General features: G+C 40.0%; 3 protein-coding genes across 8 annotated transcripts in view; 2 read left to right on the top strand and 1 right to left on the bottom strand.

Moving 5' to 3' along the window:
• The window catches only part of LOC145500194 (low-density lipoprotein receptor-related protein 5-like), a 32,493-nt gene extending 28,357 nt beyond the window's left edge, over window positions 1-4,136 (top strand). For all 3 annotated transcript variants that reach the window (XM_081479710.1, XM_081479711.1, XM_081479709.1), the window contains exons 11-16: window positions 350-532; window positions 1,288-1,542; window positions 1,730-1,924; window positions 2,746-2,931; window positions 3,271-3,459; window positions 3,732-4,136. In XM_081479710.1, coding sequence (XP_081335836.1) covers window positions 350-532; window positions 1,288-1,542; window positions 1,730-1,924; window positions 2,746-2,931; window positions 3,271-3,459; window positions 3,732-4,042 — 1,319 coding nt within the window. In that variant the 3' untranslated portion in view covers window positions 4,043-4,136. The remainder of the gene's footprint in view (window positions 1-349; window positions 533-1,287; window positions 1,543-1,729; window positions 1,925-2,745; window positions 2,932-3,270; window positions 3,460-3,731) is intronic.
• LOC145500186 (uncharacterized) overlaps window positions 1-13,759 on the bottom strand; it is a 154,304-nt gene extending 140,545 nt beyond the window's left edge. For all 3 annotated transcript variants that reach the window (XM_081479667.1, XM_081479669.1, XM_081479670.1), the window contains exon 1: window positions 13,569-13,759. The gene's annotated coding sequence lies outside the window, so the exon portion shown is untranslated. The remainder of the gene's footprint in view (window positions 1-13,568) is intronic.
• A 205-nt stretch (window positions 13,760-13,964) lies between these two features.
• On the top strand, window positions 13,965-19,110 carry LOC145500750 (uncharacterized). 2 transcript variants are annotated; one of them, XM_081480272.1, is made up of 4 exons: window positions 13,965-14,187; window positions 14,788-14,935; window positions 15,759-16,079; window positions 16,738-19,110. In XM_081480272.1, the coding sequence occupies exons 2-4, from the start codon at window positions 14,837-14,839 to the stop codon at window positions 17,347-17,349; spliced, it is 1,032 nt and encodes a 343-aa protein (XP_081336398.1). In that variant the 5' UTR covers window positions 13,965-14,187; window positions 14,788-14,836; the 3' UTR covers window positions 17,350-19,110. The 2 variants fall into 2 exon arrangements, with proteins under 2 accessions (XP_081336398.1, XP_081336397.1); XM_081480271.1 differs by having other exon boundaries at window positions 13,965-14,935.
• Window positions 19,111-19,298: the final 188 nt, after the last annotated feature.

The raw sequence follows: 19,298 nt of genomic DNA, 5'->3' as shown, positions 1-19,298 counted from the left end.
GTAACCTTCCGTCAATTATGATGAAAGGCCATCCTCGTAATAGATACCCATAGCTAAGACCTATCAATCTCAAGTTGTTTTGTCTCTCCCCACCTCCTGAAAAGTAAAGCTTTATTTAACACTTAATCTAAAGGTGGTTTTATACCCTTAAATAGTAAGCTCCGCAGCTGTGATCATCAAGATCTACAAAATTGTGTTGAAAAGAAACTGAGCTAAGAAATTGAGCAAGTTCCCTGAATTAAAGACACCAAAGTAAGGACTGAAAGCTACCCTGTAGGAATATATTTATTATCCGAGGTCAAGAATGTATTTTGATAATAAAAATGTATGCCTTATTTACCGAATGTAGCTATAAGATGTCCGCATTTAAGCGTGCCATCAAACGCTGTACTCCTGTCTCCCTCCTGTGGCAATTTATATGGAGCAAATTGTGTATTTGGATGTCAGTATGGATATGCCAGTAACAGTGGAAATGTCACTCGAACATGTTCTCAGTCCGGTAACTGGAATGGAAGCCCTATCAAATGTAAAGGTGAACGCATTTTTATGACCAGAAGGCGAAAAATAGTTCATTATTATTAAACGTCTAACTTAGCTCCGAGGCTTTGGAAAATAAAATAAGAGCATTAACATAGGTTAAAGGATAAATAGATGTATTGTTTTCTTGTTTTATTTCCTCTACACTTCGCAGCCGAGTGGCAATGTTCATATAACGAAAATTGGCTATTGTATCGGTTACAGTTATATTAACATAGATTTCCAATCAGATCCATCATAGCGGGTCATCATTAGCAGCTCGCAACAGACGATCGAGAGGTACTTCGTTTTAATATTTTCAGAAGTTTTCTTCATCTATGATGTGTGTCCCGTAAACTTTAAGAATTCGTTTTCAGGGAATGTATGCCCATGTCGGAATAACGCATATACTTTAGAACAGCTTTAGAGCACCATAGAGCAGTTTTCAGTTGAGTGTCGGAACTAATCTGGAGTTGTTTTTCGTTTTGCCTCGCTGCGCACTCTAATTGGTCCTAAATTAGCTATATTCAACCAATACAGATGCAAAGCCACTCACGACTTGATAACATGCGTTTTCCTGCGCGTGATGCCAATAGTCTGTTTTTCCTTGGTGTTCTGACTAATTCATTGTGTTATCCATGTTTGCTGTGATTGTCTATTTTATTTGGTCTAGTTTGAAGTCTACGTCAGTCGAACGAAAACCGCTCGAAACCTTCAGACGCTCGAGGACTAAAATTTCCATGGAACTAACAGTCAGACAAAATTTTTCAGATGAACTTCCCCCCTCGTTCGGTGACTCATGCCCCATGGAATCGCTTCTAGTACACACTGAAAGCGGGCAGTTTTCAGCTGTTGTGACCTGGACAGTCCCTGTTGCCACTGACAACTCTGGAATTCCACCTAAAGTCACTTCAAATTTCATGGATCCACCACACAGGATGGCAGAAGGCACTCACGTGGTTATCTATACAGCAACTGACATGTCGGGAAACAAAAAGCTCTGCAGTATTACTATTAAAGTTGTGGGTAAGTGGGTCAGTGTAATTAAAAAAAAAGTCAAAACACAGTTAAGTGCAACCTACAGTAATATGTACAGTAAAAGGATAATTGCCACATAAAAGTCTAGCTCGAAGGCAGGAGGGCCTAACGCAGCATGATTCATCCACATTCTGAGGTGATGTTGATCTGATTTACTTTTCATTACCGTAAACAGTGATTTATTGTCCTTCGCTGACTGTCCAGTCTGGAGGTCCTCTGCGCATGGGTAGTTGTGGCAACCATAATGGAGCCGAGTGCCTTTTTTCTTGTGCGATTGGCTATCGCTTGAATGGTTCATCAGTCACCAGGTGCATTGCCCATGGAAATAGACCTCCAGGTTCTTGGAGCCATCTTTTGCCATCTTGCGAAGGTAAAGTAAAATTTCCTCAATAAATTGAGGATGAGAGGAGAACACGTCACAATTAATCGCCAGGAAATTTATCGTTTCGAAATTACATAGAGTGTCGTTTCCAGTCATGTTAGCTTATATATGAACTGACACCGAGCAGCAGACATTCCAGAAAATGTCTGTTGAAAACCTGCCATTAATTAGCAGATTCATACAATTACATTATGTCATATCCCGCCCCTGATGTCACACTTAGAATGCATTGTTCCACATTTTCAGTATCTTTGGACGCATTAGTTGTTATTGGCAGTTGCCTAATGATTGTCTCGTGAGAAGCATGAAACTCTCAGAGGAAATTAAACGTTTTAATCCAACTCTGCAAATCTACGTTTTTATAGCTCTAGTTTATCTATTGGAGGCACAGTGAGCTTATGGTTAGTGCCCTATTGGAAGCGCGTTGGGCTTATGGTTAGTGCCCTAGCTTCCACATCAAGCGGTTCGTTTTTAAGCCCTGGCCGGGGACATTGTGTTATGTTCTTGGGCAAGAAACTTTACTTTCACAGTGTCTCTTTCTACCCAGGTGTATAAATACTTGGGGGTAACCTTGCGATGGACTAGCGTCCCATCCAGGGAGAGTACAAATACTCCTAGTTGTACTCCTAGAAATACTCCTATGGTACAGAAACCAGAGATAAGCGCCGGCCTGATGGGCCACTTGGCTCGTATGTAGACTTGACCTTTTAGCTATTGAGCACTGTATAGCTGATGAAGACTTCAATTAATTACTAAGTTATGACATATTGATGTAATTTAAGAGCCAACATTTTGCCTTATCTTTTTAGTTATTAGATGTCAGTCTCTTCCCTCTCCGCTAAACGGTGGCAAAACTGGTTGTTCAAACCACATTGCAGAGTTTTACGGTGTACGATGCAGTTTCTTTTGTAATATTGGCTACTATCTTACTGGTTCTTCAGTGAGGTACTGTATGGAGAACGCAACTTGGAGTGGACAAACTTCTACATGTAAAGGTAGATATGAAGTGATTACAGGACAAGGTTCTGTGATATTTGAATCGATTTAAGAAATGTTTTCGGTCGAGGCTGAAGACACAGTTCGTACAATAACTAGGGCTTTGATAGTTGTGGGATCTTTTATTATGATCACGGTCTGTTAAACAACTAATTCTTCCTGAAAAAAAGTGGCTAGATTATTACAATAACAAAGTTCTTGAAATGAGTGCCGCCATTCTGTTCCCACAAACTCTCTCTTAGTGGTAACAGCTTATAGCTAGATTTGACGCGCCATCTGCCTTTACTGAATTTATTCTAAAGACTGCTGAAAGACTGTACTAACAAGACTTGTTTCAGCTATTGAATGCGATGCACTTGTTCCTCCACCGTTCGGCGCCCTGTCGCCAGCCTCATGCCTCACTAAGAGTGGGTTTAGTCAGGAATGCATCTTTACGTGCCAGGATGGTTATACTCTGGAGGGGACGTCAACTCGAGTGTGTGCCAACGGTGGAAATTGGACTGGGGAAAACAATACAATATGTAAAGGTAACAGTCTCTTCCACTTCAGTACTTCAGTTCCTGTTGGTTTTTCTGAGGTCATGATCTATAGTAATCAAAAAAGGAAAGAGGAGATGTGCTTTGCATTTACGGGGCGTTTGCAACGGCATCGCAAAAGCCCTAGTTTGGAATTCTGTTGGAACTTCGGTCAACTTGCACAGCTTTATTTCTAAGAAATCGTGGTTTTAAGATCATTTCTCATAGGCACCATGTTTGTTTTTTTAAATTAACCGTCAATCCATTGTTTACTGTTTCTTCAGATCTTTCTCCCCCGACGTTTCATGGCACATGCCCCAGTCAAATGGTATTTTACACTGATTCATGTGACGACAGTGCTGTAGTGTCATGGAGTGATCCAGTAGCTACTGATTACTCGGGAACTACCGTTATGACGTATCCTCCAGTTCGACCCCCCGTCAATCTTACAGTCGGGTTGTATGAGATATCCTACACGGCGACGGATAAGAGCGGTAACACTGCAAACTGCAGCTTCGTTGTCCAGGTGACAAGTAAGTATTTCATTCAACATGAAGTGGTACACATTAACATAACATCAGTTGAACTATATTAACACTAGTCCTATGGAAATACTTTAGATAATTAGATTTTTTCTATTACCTTATACTATACTTTAGCGACAGCTAGCCCCGCAGACGAAAGCAACATTATTATTAGCATTAGCCTCAGTTGCAAGCTACTTAAAGGTGCAGCATTGCAGTGGACCAGTTTCTGTTTGTTAGGATGGAATTCTAGACACGACTACATGTCATTTAGGACCAATCCAATCCTAGTTATTCCTTGTGAACTAATTTAATACATAATGTCTTGAGTTTCCATTTGTAAACAACCAGTTTTACTGGCAGACATATTTTCTTAGAACCAAATAAAAATATACATCTCATATTTATCTGTGCAATTCCTTAATTACACTCAAATCTGGGTGAGTCACTTGCAGCTGATTATCACCTACACTGTATAATTTTACAATCAACACTCCTTCACAGTGCAATTCTCACAAGCTCCTAAAGGTACATTAATCTTTTATGAAATATTTGGAAGTCCTTTAGAATAGTTTGAAATTTTCAGTAAGTAGTCACAAGTCTTTGGCTGATCGGAAGTCCTTGAAAAATAAATTATCAAAACGTTCGCCACTCTTAACTTACTTACTCACTGTTTTCCCACACCCTGTTGGAGGGGTACTCCCTTGTGAAAAGGGTAATGATGTTTTTCTCACTTAACAAGGGTGCAAATCTCACTTAGGGTGCCACTAATTTTAGTCATCAGTACCTTCTGGGGTTGCACACAAAAAATTAATTATATAAAGAGAAACACTGTCATTGTAGCCCATTTTTAAAGGTAATTCTTTGCAGTCAAATAAAGTTTACGCCACAGCCAGATTGGTCTCATTTAGGAGTTTAATTCAAATCCCCAACCTTTTTACTCCGGAGTACCCCACCCAGGTTATGCGCAACATTGGCTCTAAGTCATTCCCGCTACCTTGGAGCTAAACAGCACCCTTTTGAACTTTCTTTCCACAAACCTTTAAAGTAAAATCTGGAACAGTGATTGTGTTACACTAACTCCCACTCAGCCCATATTTTCTGTCTTTGAGGCCTAATTGAATTTCACATTATATTCCTCAAAATGTCCATTTACCAGTCCAACACTTCTTAGAACGGTTCATACCCTAGTATGGAAATCAAACATCATTTTCTATTGACAATATTTAAATTACATCGAATTAGCAAATTCACGAGTTGGCTCACAGAGCCTTTGATTCATTTTGAGCTTGGTCTTGAGTTCTGCATCTTATCATTTCTTTTATGTGTCGAAAATGTAGCTTCATAATTAAGTACAAATAATGAAACCCATTTGCAATTTATGTTTCAGTTTCAGGTGTTCATGCAAGTCGACAAATTGACACAACGAGGGTAAACTTCCTCGCGAAAGCTAGGACAGACTTGGCATCTGGCCAGTGCAGGTTCTACAGGAGCCATTGTACTTTTAAAAGCCAATATTCATTGTTTTGAACCATCAGAAGTTTAAAATGTCTCCATCGGTGACCACAAATTCAAAGGCAGTACCGCTTGAATTTGAAAACAATATAAATCACGGACGCCTTCTAACGACTTTCGAAAACAAGAGGGTAATATATTTCATTGCGTTACATTTGGATGGAATAAGTGGAATTACTTGTTTACAAATGTACAATGTAAGTCATGGAAGAGGTCATTCAACGATCGATTTATTGACTGTAAAGCCATTGATTTGCAGAATATATTTTTACCCTTTTGAGTAAGTATGCTTTTTTGCCTCAGTTTGAATATGAACTGTGACCTTTTCTCTTTGTCCAAATTAGATATTCAAAAGTGAAATAATTTACCATATTAGAGTTGATTTGCATTTGTTTACTGTACTTAGAAATCATAATCACATTGTTTGAAAAGTAAGCTTATTATATTTGGAGATTTAGACAATGATTTCTTTGCTATTTTTTTTTAATTAACATTGTTGACCATACATTAATGTGATGTAATGGATTTGTCTTATTTCAATTTGTTAAGCCATATATATGTCTGGATTTATGAAAACAGTGTTAATGAAATCAAGCGGTTCTTATTTATTTATTTATTTATTTATTTTTTATTTTTTTATTTTTTTCATTACTTAATTTTTTTTTTGCTTTCCTTAGGGCAGCAGCTTGTAAAGTTTACCTAGCATAAAATGTAGAGGACTTTTTGTTGCATTTTTCATTTATTTATCTATTTTTTCATTATTCATCGCTACAACCCCCTCCCCTTTTCAATCGGTGTTAAGTTTAGCCCAGGCTACACTCGTCTGAATTACAGTTCGCGCAGTGTCTGAGAAGGAGCCAACCGATCAGCATTCTATAACTGCTGTCTAAAGAAAGTCTGCCTGAGGACATCATCAAGTCAATGAAGGTGCAAGTCTAACGATTTGCTAGCGTCATCCATTATCGTACATGAAAGGGCCCTGAGATGTACTAAAGCAGGACGTCATTTAGCCCAGTAATAGTAGGCCGTTAGCACTGTGGCGATAATGTTGTGCTTGCTTTAGGGACCATTCATTTTTTATGAGGGAGGGGGGGCTGGTGGGATTTGGGAAGCACCATTTAAAAATCGCATGACCCCCCCTCAGCTTACCAATTTTTTCACGTGGCCCCCCCTTATAGCGGTCATTTTTTGGGATGACCCCCCAAAAACAAATTGAACAAACAATATTTAGATTTCAACTTTTTTAATATTTCTCTATTATCCCCCTACTTCACGTTTTGTGCTCACTGTGAAGACAATATTTACAATCCCTATACTACAGAGAACTGTTGTTTGAAAAACAAATCAAAAGAAAGAGACGTCAATTTCGGATCTCCTAGTTATGGCTCGCCCTGAGCGTGTGGCATTTGGCCTCTCATTGGCATCTCCCTCATCTGAATTGATGAATGCCCACAGTTTTAATGTAAAACAGATCAAATGTATAGAAGCTAAGTTGACGAAGGTCACGCAGGACATGGAAGCACTAGAAAATAAGAGCAATTATAACAGCATATTCAAGGGCATACTCAAACAGCACATCAACAAAAGGAGAAGGAAAAAAGAAAACCGCAGAAAGTCAAATGAAAGAAAGAGGAAGCGGACTGAAAACAACGTCCAACGAGTTTATGGAATCTGTGTTGGAAACCCGCTAGGAAATGATCTTCCACAATGCCTTGTGTACCCTCCTAGAACGGCCGTCCCGGAAGAGTGTATTAAAGTTGAGGATGTTGCCACATCGTTATTTAGAAGAGATGGGCCATACATCGCACAGCTCTTGGAGGGGAATTATTTCACCAATGCTGCAAGAAGCAGAATCACCACCAACCTTGAGCAGGAAGTCAGAGATTATGTTTACAGCTTCATGTACCCTGAAGAGTACACTCTGACGGAAAGCATTGGTGCTTCTTGCAGCATCGGTGAAAGAGACTCCCATAGCAGCACAAGCGGTGATGAAGAACTCGACGACAGCAAAGATGAGGATGAGTGCCAGTGAAAATGCGTTCGAAAATAACAGTGTTAAATACTTCTTTTCAGTAGCTACAAATGCTTTTTGTCATCAAACGTTTTTTTAAAGCAGAAGGAAAGTTTGTAATAAATTTGTATCCTGCCTTCTATGTTTATTCTATAGCAATTTTTTTGACATTCAAACATTATGCCATTTTAAAGTTTTACTAAAATATTTCACATGACCCCCCCTTTTCCCTTATTTTTTTGGGATGGCTCCCCCTCGAAAGCCATTTTTTTTCGCATGGTCTCCCCCAAAATCCCACCAGCCCCCCCTACCTGATAAAAAATGAACGGTCCCTTAGGTAGCAAAAAGCTTTAGCCACATCAATTTAGGGCTTAGACGTGCAATGGACTAGACATTTCTAGCTGCTGTTAGCGTTATTTGCTCTGAACTTTGATGTCACTTAAGACTTAAAAAAAAAAAATCTGTTTAAGTCTGGATATGGCATTCCGTGCTCGACAAAATTGAAGTACATCTGGGACATTGCTATTTACGAGCAAAACATGGCCACGAGCAGAGTGAAGAACATGAGGTCAAGCACTGATCGTGAGTAGAATTTCCTTGTTTTATAAATTTTAGGCATTCTCTACCTAGCTAACTATCAGAACTGTCTGTGATTTGCTAGCACAGAAGAAACTTATTTGCGTGGCTTCCGGGCAATAATTGACGTAACGACAACATGTTGAGTGTTCGTTACCTCATAATTATGTCCTAGTTTGTTTGAAGTTCAATCGATTCTCGCTGTAGCAAGCTATTGTTCAGTCCATTTACATGTAGGACAATGCAGGTTTTAGAAAGCTATAGATCAGCTCTCTTCCGCGGTTTTGATATCTGAACGTTCGTGTTGATTTAGAGTCCAATTTCATGTTAAAAGCACTCTTAGTTAAATTGTGCAATTCATGATTCAACGAAAAGATGGTGAAATTGGTCTTCCTGGCCTCAAAAAGCATACAGGAGAGTTATTTCCTTTTATTTGAGATACAAAAAGCCTTGTGGAAAGCTAGCTCTAGGACAGAATTGTACCAAGATTATCAGTGACACGTCAAATTCTGTGGCTATGTTTTTGCTAGTCCAGACAGATATTGAAATTAAATGTCACATAAGGGCTACTTTTTTGCTGAAATATAGAAGTAAATAACCGATTAGACTGCTAACCATGCTCTTGTTGCCATGATTGGCTAGTTTAACCCACAGTAAAGACATAGTGAGGTCATTTAGGTGAAGTCACATAAGGTAAAGGTAGGTAAAGTCTGCATGCAAGTCAAGTGGCCCATCAGGCCCGAGCTTATCCCAGTTTCTGTAGCATGAAGCGACTAGGAGTATTTCTACTCCCCCCTGGATGGGATGCTAGTCCATCGCAGGGTTACCCCCAGCATTAAGTTCGCCAGTACCCATTCATACACCTGGGTGGAGAGAGGCACTGTGAGAGTAAAGTGTCTTGCCCAAGAACACAACACAATGTCCCCACCCAGGGCTCGAACCCGGACCGCTCGATCCGGAGACGAGCGCACTAACCATGAGGCCACCGCGCCTCCCACATTAAGCACGTCTAAATTAGTGCTGCGAATCAAATGATCAATTTAAGCTCTAATTTAGCCTTGTTTGGCTCGTTCAACTCATTTGCAGCGACTTCAACTGCTTGTACAGGCATGTTATGGCCTCTTTTAAGAGTACATAAGGCAGATAGTGCTCTCAGTGCTGTTTTAAAACGTTTTCTAGTTGCTAAGTTACGTATAGATAAAGGAAGGTCATTCCAATAGTAACATCCAATAACAGTGGGGCAAAATTTCCTTATATTTATTCTGGTGAAACCGGGATTTAAGTGTTGTGAGGATGCACTACGAGTAGTGTAGTTATGTTGCTCAGATACCAGAGATAAAATGTAATTAGACGGTTTTTCATCAATTAAGTGGTCATATAATAGTTGGCAGGTACATAATTTAAGGAGGAGGAGCCTGGGGGATTCTTGCTGGTTTTCGCAGTTTTGTCGCTTTGTGTGCTCGCGCTCAAATTACGTAAAAAATTGCTAAACCGCCAAGCTACGCAGGCTAATCCTTTAGTTGACTCATTGGACAGAGGTACCAAGGCAAATGCTGAGAAGATAGGGCCTCTAGAATCGCTGGTGAGACAAATGCAATATTTACTACTTAGATGGGAAATGTTTGCATTAAGAGCAGTTTCATGCACCTCAGTGTATTCCATTAGGGCTTTGCCAACTGTATCAGCTTCTAATGGAAGAATGGGTCCTCCAGCCTATGATATATCGATACCTCAAGGGAAATTTTAGGAAACAGAATGTGATTTTAGTGTAAGTCCTATTGGGTCTTCACCAGATAATTCATCTGGTTGGGTGTTATCATCAAATGCATCCCTGACACCTAGTATTTCCAGTATTACATATATCTTGTTAAATCACTGCGTTCACCCATATTGTTTGTGCGTACAGCATGGTTATTCCATGCCTCAACTAGGAGGTTTAACTGGTTGTTAATTCTGGAAAGAAATATGTAATACAAACAGAACAGATTGATTATGCTGGTCGATTCCAGGATGCCATTTTCTTCCATCTAATAGAACAGAGTGTAGTAGAACTGACCAACTTAAATAAAGACTTCTCTCCAGAGAAGCTCAATTCACTGGTTGTGTACAAACAACCAAGCAATTTTGCTTCCCCTATTAAATCCCCTGTGCCATGGCATAGCTCTTCCTACCTCTAAATTTTCATCCCCTTCGTCTGAACACACTCTAGAGGGCAATCCATAACTTTGCACAGCAGCTAAGAATAGAGCGAGCCCAGTCGCAGCAGAATTGTTTGTTGCACAACTTAAAGTCTAAAGCCCTGTCAAAACCACCAAGTACTACGAACCTCCAACTGATAAGGCAGTGTAGTCCATCAATGTGCCAGAGGGAATTAGGTCCCCTGACGCTGTCAACATGCCTTGTGATGGTATTGAACCACCTCAAATCAGACCCTGTTGGGTCAGTTTGAAAAAAACTTTCCTTACACGCTGACGCTGAACATAGGTATTTCTACTTCGCAAATGACCCAGCATGATACTGATACCAGAATTGGAAAACCCACTTTAGTCTTATTTCTCGAATCATCATGGCCGGGTTGTTCGAAAGCCGGTTAACGCTAACCCAGGACTAAGCCGGGATTTTTTCTCTATAAAAATGTTTTCCACTGCTTATGCTTTGTGTAGTTTGAGATTACTCAAGTTCAAAACTGAGCTGCAAACATTTCCCGTCTATGTAGTAAGTATTGAATTTGTCTCACCAGCAATTCAAGAGGCAGAATTCTCTCAGCATTCGCTTGGGCACCTCTGTCCTAAACGGTGAACAGAATCCTAAGCAACTTCACGACGAACGATCAAATTCTCTGCCATGTTACAATTACTGTGAGGATAAAATCTTGAACAGTCATTCAAAAGACGCATAACTGTTTCTAGAAGTTCAGTCACTGGGGGAGCTGCAGTAACAAACATTAAATAGCAGATAAACCAACACAAGGCATTTCACCACTGCCACCATATTGACGATTTCTAGTTAAAGTAATTTTCATTGGTATCATACACGAACAGCCATTCTCTTAAAAGGCACATTTCGTGCTGGCATATACAACGTGATTTACGAGACCCGCATATACGCGCATTTTAGCACGCGTATATATGGGTCCTTATAGGACGCGTATATTTGGGCATTTATTTCGCATATCCCCGCGCTTGAATTTACGCAAATATGTGGCCCTTTAAAAACGCGTATATACGCGATCTAAATGGTCGTATATATGAGCTTAAAGCCCATACGTAACGTATGTAAACAAGTATACGCGGCAGAAAAACCCACGTATATCCAGTCGTAATTTTGAAACGAATGGCCAACCATAGTTGCCGGCCACCTTAAGCTTGTTCAGAACGATAACAAAGTTACTTATGTTACCCATAATACCTTTGATAGATCACCTGGAGATCACCTGGGAGATCACTCAACTTGCAAGGAAACATAGCCATAAATGTTCTCTTGCCGACAGCCCATGAAACATTTGTCCACTTCTCAATAGAAAGGCGCCAAAAAAACTGCCAGGAAAACAGTTTTGCTAATCCTCTCTGATTTGCGAAGTAAGCTTCACTATGTCCAAACACTCCGCTATCGCATTCGTTTTGGGTATGGAAACTCGTGCCCAGGCTATTTTATCCCTCCCCATGCCCTCGCGAACTTTATATCTATTTTTTCAAGGCTTTTTGCAAGGGATTTGAAAAAGGTGGAGGGAAGCTATCACCTTCATTACTAAGAGCATATCCAAACGTTTTGTCAACGTCCCCTTCTGTTTTGAGAGGAAAGAATGAAAATTATCGATAGCAGTTCTCACCAGTATAATATTCTTACGCCGAAAAATAATAATAGCCCTTTTCAAAAACTCTAATTAAAAAATGTACAATTTGGTTGAATTACTTATCAATGGTGACGAATGATCGAACGGATATTCCTTTGCTTCAGATATGACTTCGTTCCGTTCCGCTCACTTCGGTGGTTTCGTTTCGCTAGTTTCGTCCCATAGATTTTGTGCGGGACTGAGTTTCGTCTCGGTCTCTCGTTTCGTTGCGTCGAGTCTAGCATACACAAAGCAAGGTGACACATTGATCTAGATCATCGTCTTCTTTTGCATACACTTAGACGCCGCAGAGATCAATTTATTATCCGATTCACTCCATGGAACGACAGTGATAAACCGGAAACATTTGCGACTTTCTTGAACGTCATTAAGCGATTGTGACCCGGTTTGTGCTTTAATACAGTGTCGATAAGTGACAAGATAATGCCCTGCAATATCCATATTCATTTTGTTCCTGAACACTAAGACAAAGCGTACCTGTGCAAAAAACGTTAAAACCAAGCATGAAAAATTGGTATTTATTCTCTATAAAGCGTTAACATGGTGATTCTACGAAAACACTCTTAGTTCAGTATCTTTACCTTATATAGTAAGGTATTTGAGATAATCAAGCTTACTCATCCTTGGAAAGATCCCATGACAAATGACTGCACTCGAAACAATTAAAATACTGCCTATGTCCTATTTAGTGAACTTTTTTTTTCGATGATGTTTTACTTGCACACCCAAGTCACGTCTCGGAAATTTTAAGATCACACATTTCCGGAAGGGTATTTTGCAGAACGCCGAATGCAATGTTTGCTCGCGGTTAGCAGTTTCTCTCATGTTTGCTTGCGGCTAGCTTTTATTTGTTAGAAAGGGACAAATGTAATATATTAAATGCTGTACTTTCCAACAAAATAAAAGCAAACCGCAAGCAAACATGAGTGAAACTAACCGCCAGCAAACAGTGCATATGGCGTTCGGCGTTCAGCAAAATACCTCCACGCTGTAACCTCTGCCGCAAACATCTTGGTGTTTTGTTACAACAAGTTTAGGTATGATGAGGGTTTGATCATAGTTATGCAGCGTGAAGCCAAGCCGACATTTTTGCGACTGAATATGAAAGCGATTGCTAATGGTGACAGGCCTTATAGTTTGCACTGCATGCCTTTATAGTAAAAACGCCATCCACATCGTTTTTTTTCGGTTGGGTGCCATCCAGTTGTGAGTTCGAATTGTAGAATGCTAGCTCTGGGCCGTCGCTCGATCTCAGTGCATACTTGACTGTGATCTATGATCAGTCTTCAAATATTTTCAAATCCATTTCTCAACACAAAGTTAGTGACTGTCTTCGGATTAGAGAAATTCTTCCAAATCGTTAAGCTATATTTAAATAAAGGCGTATTATAAAATGGAGGCATCTTGTATGATGATCATAAAAGCGCTCGGAACTGCGGAACCATTATTCTAGAAAAAGAATATATAAACCAGTGCAACTTTGAGATAACAAAGGCACAGACTCGGAATTCAAATTACCAGTTAAATAAAGTTTTACCAAGGTAAATTAAATCAGTGGCACAACAACGTAACAACGTTCTGGCTTGCCACTGATCACTCGCAAACTGAATAGACTACAAATAACTTTAAAACTTGCCCTCACCTCGATCAGACTTGATGGACGATTAAAATGCCAACAGATCACCATAGAAGCAAGCCTCTTTTTGGATTACTAAGTCTGCCATCGTAGTGGAAGGATGATCGACGTTCACGAATCAAAACTGCACAAGGAAACGATTGCCTGCATGAAATCATACACGGCACTCCTAGTTTCGTTTTCCACGAAATAAAAAAATGGAAAGACAAAAGGATGCATTAAATTTCCATACTTAAAATTTCCGGAGGGCTATATTAAAAGTTAAGTGGGGTAGGGAGGGGAATATGACAAAGCACCTGTTTCTCTGGTTAATAATCGAGATACACTTATTTGTAGATTCTATCACTTATAGATATCGTCACCGTTATTTTTCACTGATAGGTTTTTCTACAACTTTTCTTTTAGCTAAGATCGACCAGGAATGAACACATCAGCGCAAATAGCTTTTAGCTATGCTGCTCGCAAAACGGTCCGTTTCCTCCCTGGTCAGTTTTGGAGAGGGGGGGGGGGGGGGATGCAATCTTTCCGAGAAATGCGCTCAAGCGTTACGTTGCATGAGAATCCTCCATCAAGCATGTCGAGTGGACATAAATCATTTCTGGGCGCTTGATTTCTCCTTGGAAAGGTGAGTTTGCTTCAAATTCTTTAACAATAATTCCATCCAAGAAACGCGATCTTAGAAGTTTTTCTATACCCTGCATTCGTCGAATGCGGTGGCAATCTTTATTTGCAGTGAGCCCCGGCCAAAACATTAAACCTACACAGAAGTTACTATGTCTATACTGTCTTATGATGAAGAAAATGAAACCTTTTGCACAAACTACAGCGCGAAGTTGCCCCGTCCTGTTTCTTTATAGTCGGTTCCTCCGAACGCTGGAGTACAATTTACTTTACTGTATGTTACATGTACAATAATAATGATCATAAAGCCGAAGAAAACGTTTAACCCGAGTACACCGAAGCGGCGTTCGATTAGTTAAAGGAATATCTGTTTGGCGTGATTACGGTGACATACGTGCTATCACTCAACTTTCTAAGGGCAGGTCTAGGTAAGTAGAATACCAATTTTCGCTCCTGCAGGCTTGGCGAAGGGAAGAATTATTTTCTTCATTTCATGATCATGATTCAGGTTCAGAAATGTGTAATTCTAGTAGTGAATGATATGACAAATTAATAGTGAACGCCAACAAACCCTTTCTGGTCTGTTGTGTGACTGTTTTTGCAGCTGATGTGTCACTGAGGTTCTAGTGATCAAATTGACAAGGAATTTCAAAATGTTTTGTAAGCAATGCCGGAAGACGAAGCTACGACGAGAGTTCCCCTTGATAACCTTGACTGATGAGTGCAACCATGCCCCTCTTCACTGTCTAAGGGTAAGTTATAGTGCCACATAATTTACATCTACGTAGATTTCGGTTGTTCAGTTCATTACCAACGTTAACTGTAGTAGAAGCTGCCGCTATAGAAAGTACACTATTTAGTTATTCAGATCACCAGATTGACATATATGCCTACTCCTGTTATGTTTCGCATTCATTTCTGTTACCCTTGGACGAACTAGTCTTCAGGTTATGCAAGACAGCGCAAAAACTACAGAGCTCAAGCGATCACAATCACAGATCAGTCTTGCATTGCTGTTTTCTCGCTGATGATTAACTATAATGCGGAAATACAACTTGCTTGTCATCTATACACTTGCTTGACACCGGAAATACGGAAAGTGTTTACTACAGTGGAAAGAATTCACCAGTTCAGAATGCCTACTTATGTTCAAAAGCGGGGCAAAACATAAGCCTTTCGTGAACTGTTCACCTAAAGCAAAGTAATGTTCTAATTTTGTTGCTATTGTTTCGTAATTCGATTGGCGAATTTGCGCATCATACCGCGCACTTCACAAACGAAAAAGCGGCAGCATTCACCACCTATGACGGTAAGTATAAAACTTAATTTTTTCACCTATTTCAATGTCAACGCTTCGTAGGAATCGGCGAAAATTTCAAGAATGAGTTAGGTTTACCTGAATTAAAAAAAATAAGCACTTTTGGAACTTTACTTTTCTACAAGTATTGGATGTGATCTCAATAGAATAGTAAGCAAGTGACATCTGAGAACTGTTTGTACAGACAAACGCGTAATTTTGAAAAGAATGAAGCGAAATTAAGTGATGTGGTTTTGTTTTCTCCTTTTCATTTGCAGTGTGTGACACACTTTGTAAAAAATGCAAATAGATGTTCACAGTGCTCTACGAATGTTACCACTGACAACCTGCGGTATATAGAATTCATGGAGACACTGGAACGCCTCTTCCCAGAAACTCCGCACTTGTTGACTGAGACACCAGATGCTGCTCCAGAGGACGTAAACCCAACCATCTCGGTGTTCATGTTAGGAGGAGACAGCACAGTTTTTGAGTATCGACCTGGCATGACTGTGAAACATTTGAAGCTTTTAGTGAAAGAAAGGCTTGGTACTTCACCTGAAAAACAGCGACTTCTGTACAAAGATCAAGAATTAAAAGTAAGTTAGAGGCACCCCACGTCTTAGTCATTCCCTTAGTGTACTTACAGTGATTCCCGAGCTCACCAAAGCTTAGTACAATAATGACAAAGAAAATAGATTCCATGTAGATGCCACCATTCGTGTTCTCACCACGAATGTCATTTTGATATTTGCAGGCATGCATGCAGTTATTACACTGAAAGCCAGCAAACAACCTGGATTTCATTGCAGACGTACACACAAGCCCAACCTGACAAAGAGCAAAAACAAGAGCCCTTCTGTCTGTTATTTTTCTTGAGGCAAGCATAAACAAAATTGCAAGCACAAGCCCAAGCAGCGTATTTTTCGTTTCCTTTTGCATGCGCTCATATTGCACTCGCGTTGTGCTGTGTGAAAACGGACCACAACATAAGCGCAAGGGAATCGTTTATGCTGGCGGGTTCAGTTAAAACTCTTCCTTCTCGCATAAGCAGAAAGAGACATTTTGTGCTAGTGAAACTCTCGTCCTTTTTTCCGCGTCAGCGCTTGTTTACACTTGACATAAATCAATTGCGCCTGCGTCGCTACAGAAAACTAGGCTGAAGTGATTCGGGAGGTCACTTTCAGGATTCCCGTTCTAAACAAGAAAAAATCCCAAAAAGAGTAACTACAAAATGCTCTCTGTTTTCATTTGTAGAGTTTCGCAGACTCAAAACTCACAACGCTGCAAGACTACAACATTCAGCCTTTCAGTACCTTGCACCTAATTGTCCTACTCTATGCCATTCCGGATTCCTTTGACCATGTTATATTTGACTTGTTTTGGGGCTATCCAACCCAAGGACGCGATTATCTGGACGCCTCGGTTCTCATTTACAGCGGTAACCAATTCCAGAAGATAGCAGATTACCGTCGACAGCGGTGCTTTTCCGGTGCAGTATACCATTCCGGCGACGTGATGGATGACGGCAAGAACCTTGGTCATCATACCATCAGGGTTAAGCTGAAGAGCCTCCCCCCTTACATTGACAAGCTGTTTTTCACCCTGAGTGCATGGAATTCACCAAACATCTCCAAATACAAAAATCCTAGTCTGCGTTTCTTCGAAGCCAAAGAGCCCACCAAGCAGCTCTGCAGCGACCAGATGCAAAATGCAGCTTACTCCCAGGCCATTATCATGTGCGGTCTGTCCAAGATTGATGGAGCGTGGAACGTTTTTAGACTAAGCACTCTATCCGCAGGAAATGCGAAGAATTACACTCCACTGAAGCAGACAATTAGCGGGATCATTTCAGAACGATTTTGTTAGTTAGTCAGTTAGTACAGTGACACTGGAAACTGATGTGTAGGTACACCCTTGGATGTGTTCTTCTGTTTAGTTAGTCTAAGAATGCGTACATTTGTTTCATAAATCCGCGAATTTGTTTAGCGCGATTTCTTGTCGGTGGCGACTTAAAACTGACAATTATTTGTACCTATGTTGCGTTGAAAAAGTTGCAAATTATATCAGAACTTTATTTAAATTCCTAACTGTTTACACTTTTACACTTCAGTCTTGACAAAACTATAACTGCAAAGCACTTTTGTACGAGAGAGATAAAACATGGAGCTTTAGGCAAGGGAAATTATTACAATTTTGACAAAACGTAAGCGAAATTATTTCTTAATTTCACGAATATACCATCTAACTATCTTTTAATATCATCATGTGGAACAAATTACGCTCACAATCGTGGGTTTTTTACTTGTTTGTTGTATCAACAAATTTCCCGCCAAACGTTGCCATGGCAATTTTGCAATTTTAGACGTGAAATTCCGTATTAGTATTGGTAATTAAATGGTGACGAGTGAAATTAGGAAATAATTTCAAGCGCGTTTTGACAAAACGTAAGAGAAATTATTTCCTAATTTCATGAGTATACCATTTGATTACCTCTTAATCTCGTGGGTGACAAGTTTCCCGTACAATCGTGGGTTTTTGGCTTGTTTATCGTATCGAGAAATTTCGCGCCAAACGTTGCCATGTCAGTTTTGTAATTTCACATGTGAAAATGTAATTTAACGCTGAAATTTTGCGCTAAAATTAAGGAGTAATTTGTCACGCATGATGTTAGCCGTTGAAATGAAAGTCCAGACTGCATACGATTTCATCATGGAAACTAGCAAAACATGATAGGTGGATGGCAGGTGCACTGGACTCCGGATCGTGCGGGGGGAGTTCCAGACTGGACGGGACCTCTACATAGTGATCTTGTGTAAAGAAAACGATTTTCACAGTGCCTCTCTCAACCTAGGTGTATAACCGGTACTGGCGATTTTAATACTGTGTGCGGGGAGGGAGGGGTGGGGGGTGGGTTTAACCCTGGATGGACTGACATTACATCCAGGGCAGAAACCTTGATGGCAGAGGCCGGAAGATTCAAAGCTGGTGAAAATAAGAATTAGTGGTAGAGCTCAAATAAAAGTGACTTTCCTCAGTAGATATCTTGGTACCTTTTTTTTGAATACTTTTGGATGAAACGTCATTCATATTTAATTGGTAGTCTTAGCCATCAAGAGCACAATACTGCGATTCTGTTGCGAGTTATGTGAAACAAAAACATAAAACTTATGAAAGTCTTAGCTCAAGACTAATAGTTGCTTATTCGAGAGTGGGTCAGTGGAACATGCAAGATGAAATTGCGGAAACGAAAAGTTCAAATACAGAGGGGAAAAAAGCCTTTCCTTTCTTTAATTCTACTTCAAGACGAGAGAGAACATGAACAATCAACTCGTGAATTTACGTGACGCTCAATTCATTTTGACCCAACTGTTACTCTGAAAAAAAAAATGGTTTCACTCGTCCTCAGTTATCTTATAAGTTGCCACTATCGCCAAGTCTTACAATTTTTCGCAAAGCGCGGGCTTACTCTTTTTTCAATGTCTTCTTTTGAAGGTCGTAATAGTTCTCTTGTAGAGAGGAGAGTAATTTTCAGATCACATATAGTCAACATGCAAGTGCTCATGACAATACATTACATTATGTAATACCATCGTGCGTTACGAATTATTGTAAAGCAAGAAAATGCGAAAACGTACTCTGCGAAGAATGGGAAGTTGGCACACCAAAAGGCAACAAAGGCGTCCCAAAACCAAAGGTTTAATGACCAGTCCGAGAAATTCAATCTTGAATTTTAGTTGGGAAGAGGGAAAGTCAGCATGGGAAGCCACATTTGAAGGAAAAATTAAGAGAATTATCTTATCGTTGACTAGTTCAAG

This window comes from Orbicella franksi, chromosome 10, assembly GCF_964199315.1.
Source record: "Orbicella franksi chromosome 10, jaOrbFran1.1, whole genome shotgun sequence".
Taxonomy (NCBI): domain Eukaryota; kingdom Metazoa; phylum Cnidaria; class Anthozoa; order Scleractinia; family Merulinidae; genus Orbicella; species Orbicella franksi.
This window is presented reverse-complemented; position numbering and strand designations above follow the sequence as displayed.

Excerpts from the sequence above, each read along its gene's own strand:
- LOC145500750 (XM_081480272.1), top strand. The coding sequence starts at position 14,837 with ATGTTTTGTAAGCAATGCCGGAAGACGAAGCTACGACGAGAGTTCCCC. Across the intron at positions 14,936-15,758 it reads CCCCTCTTCACTGTCTAAGG|TGTGTGACACACTTTGTAAA; the intron begins GTAAGTTATAGT and ends TTTCATTTGCAG. Across the intron at positions 16,080-16,737 it reads ACAAAGATCAAGAATTAAAA|AGTTTCGCAGACTCAAAACT; the intron begins GTAAGTTAGAGG and ends TTTCATTTGTAG.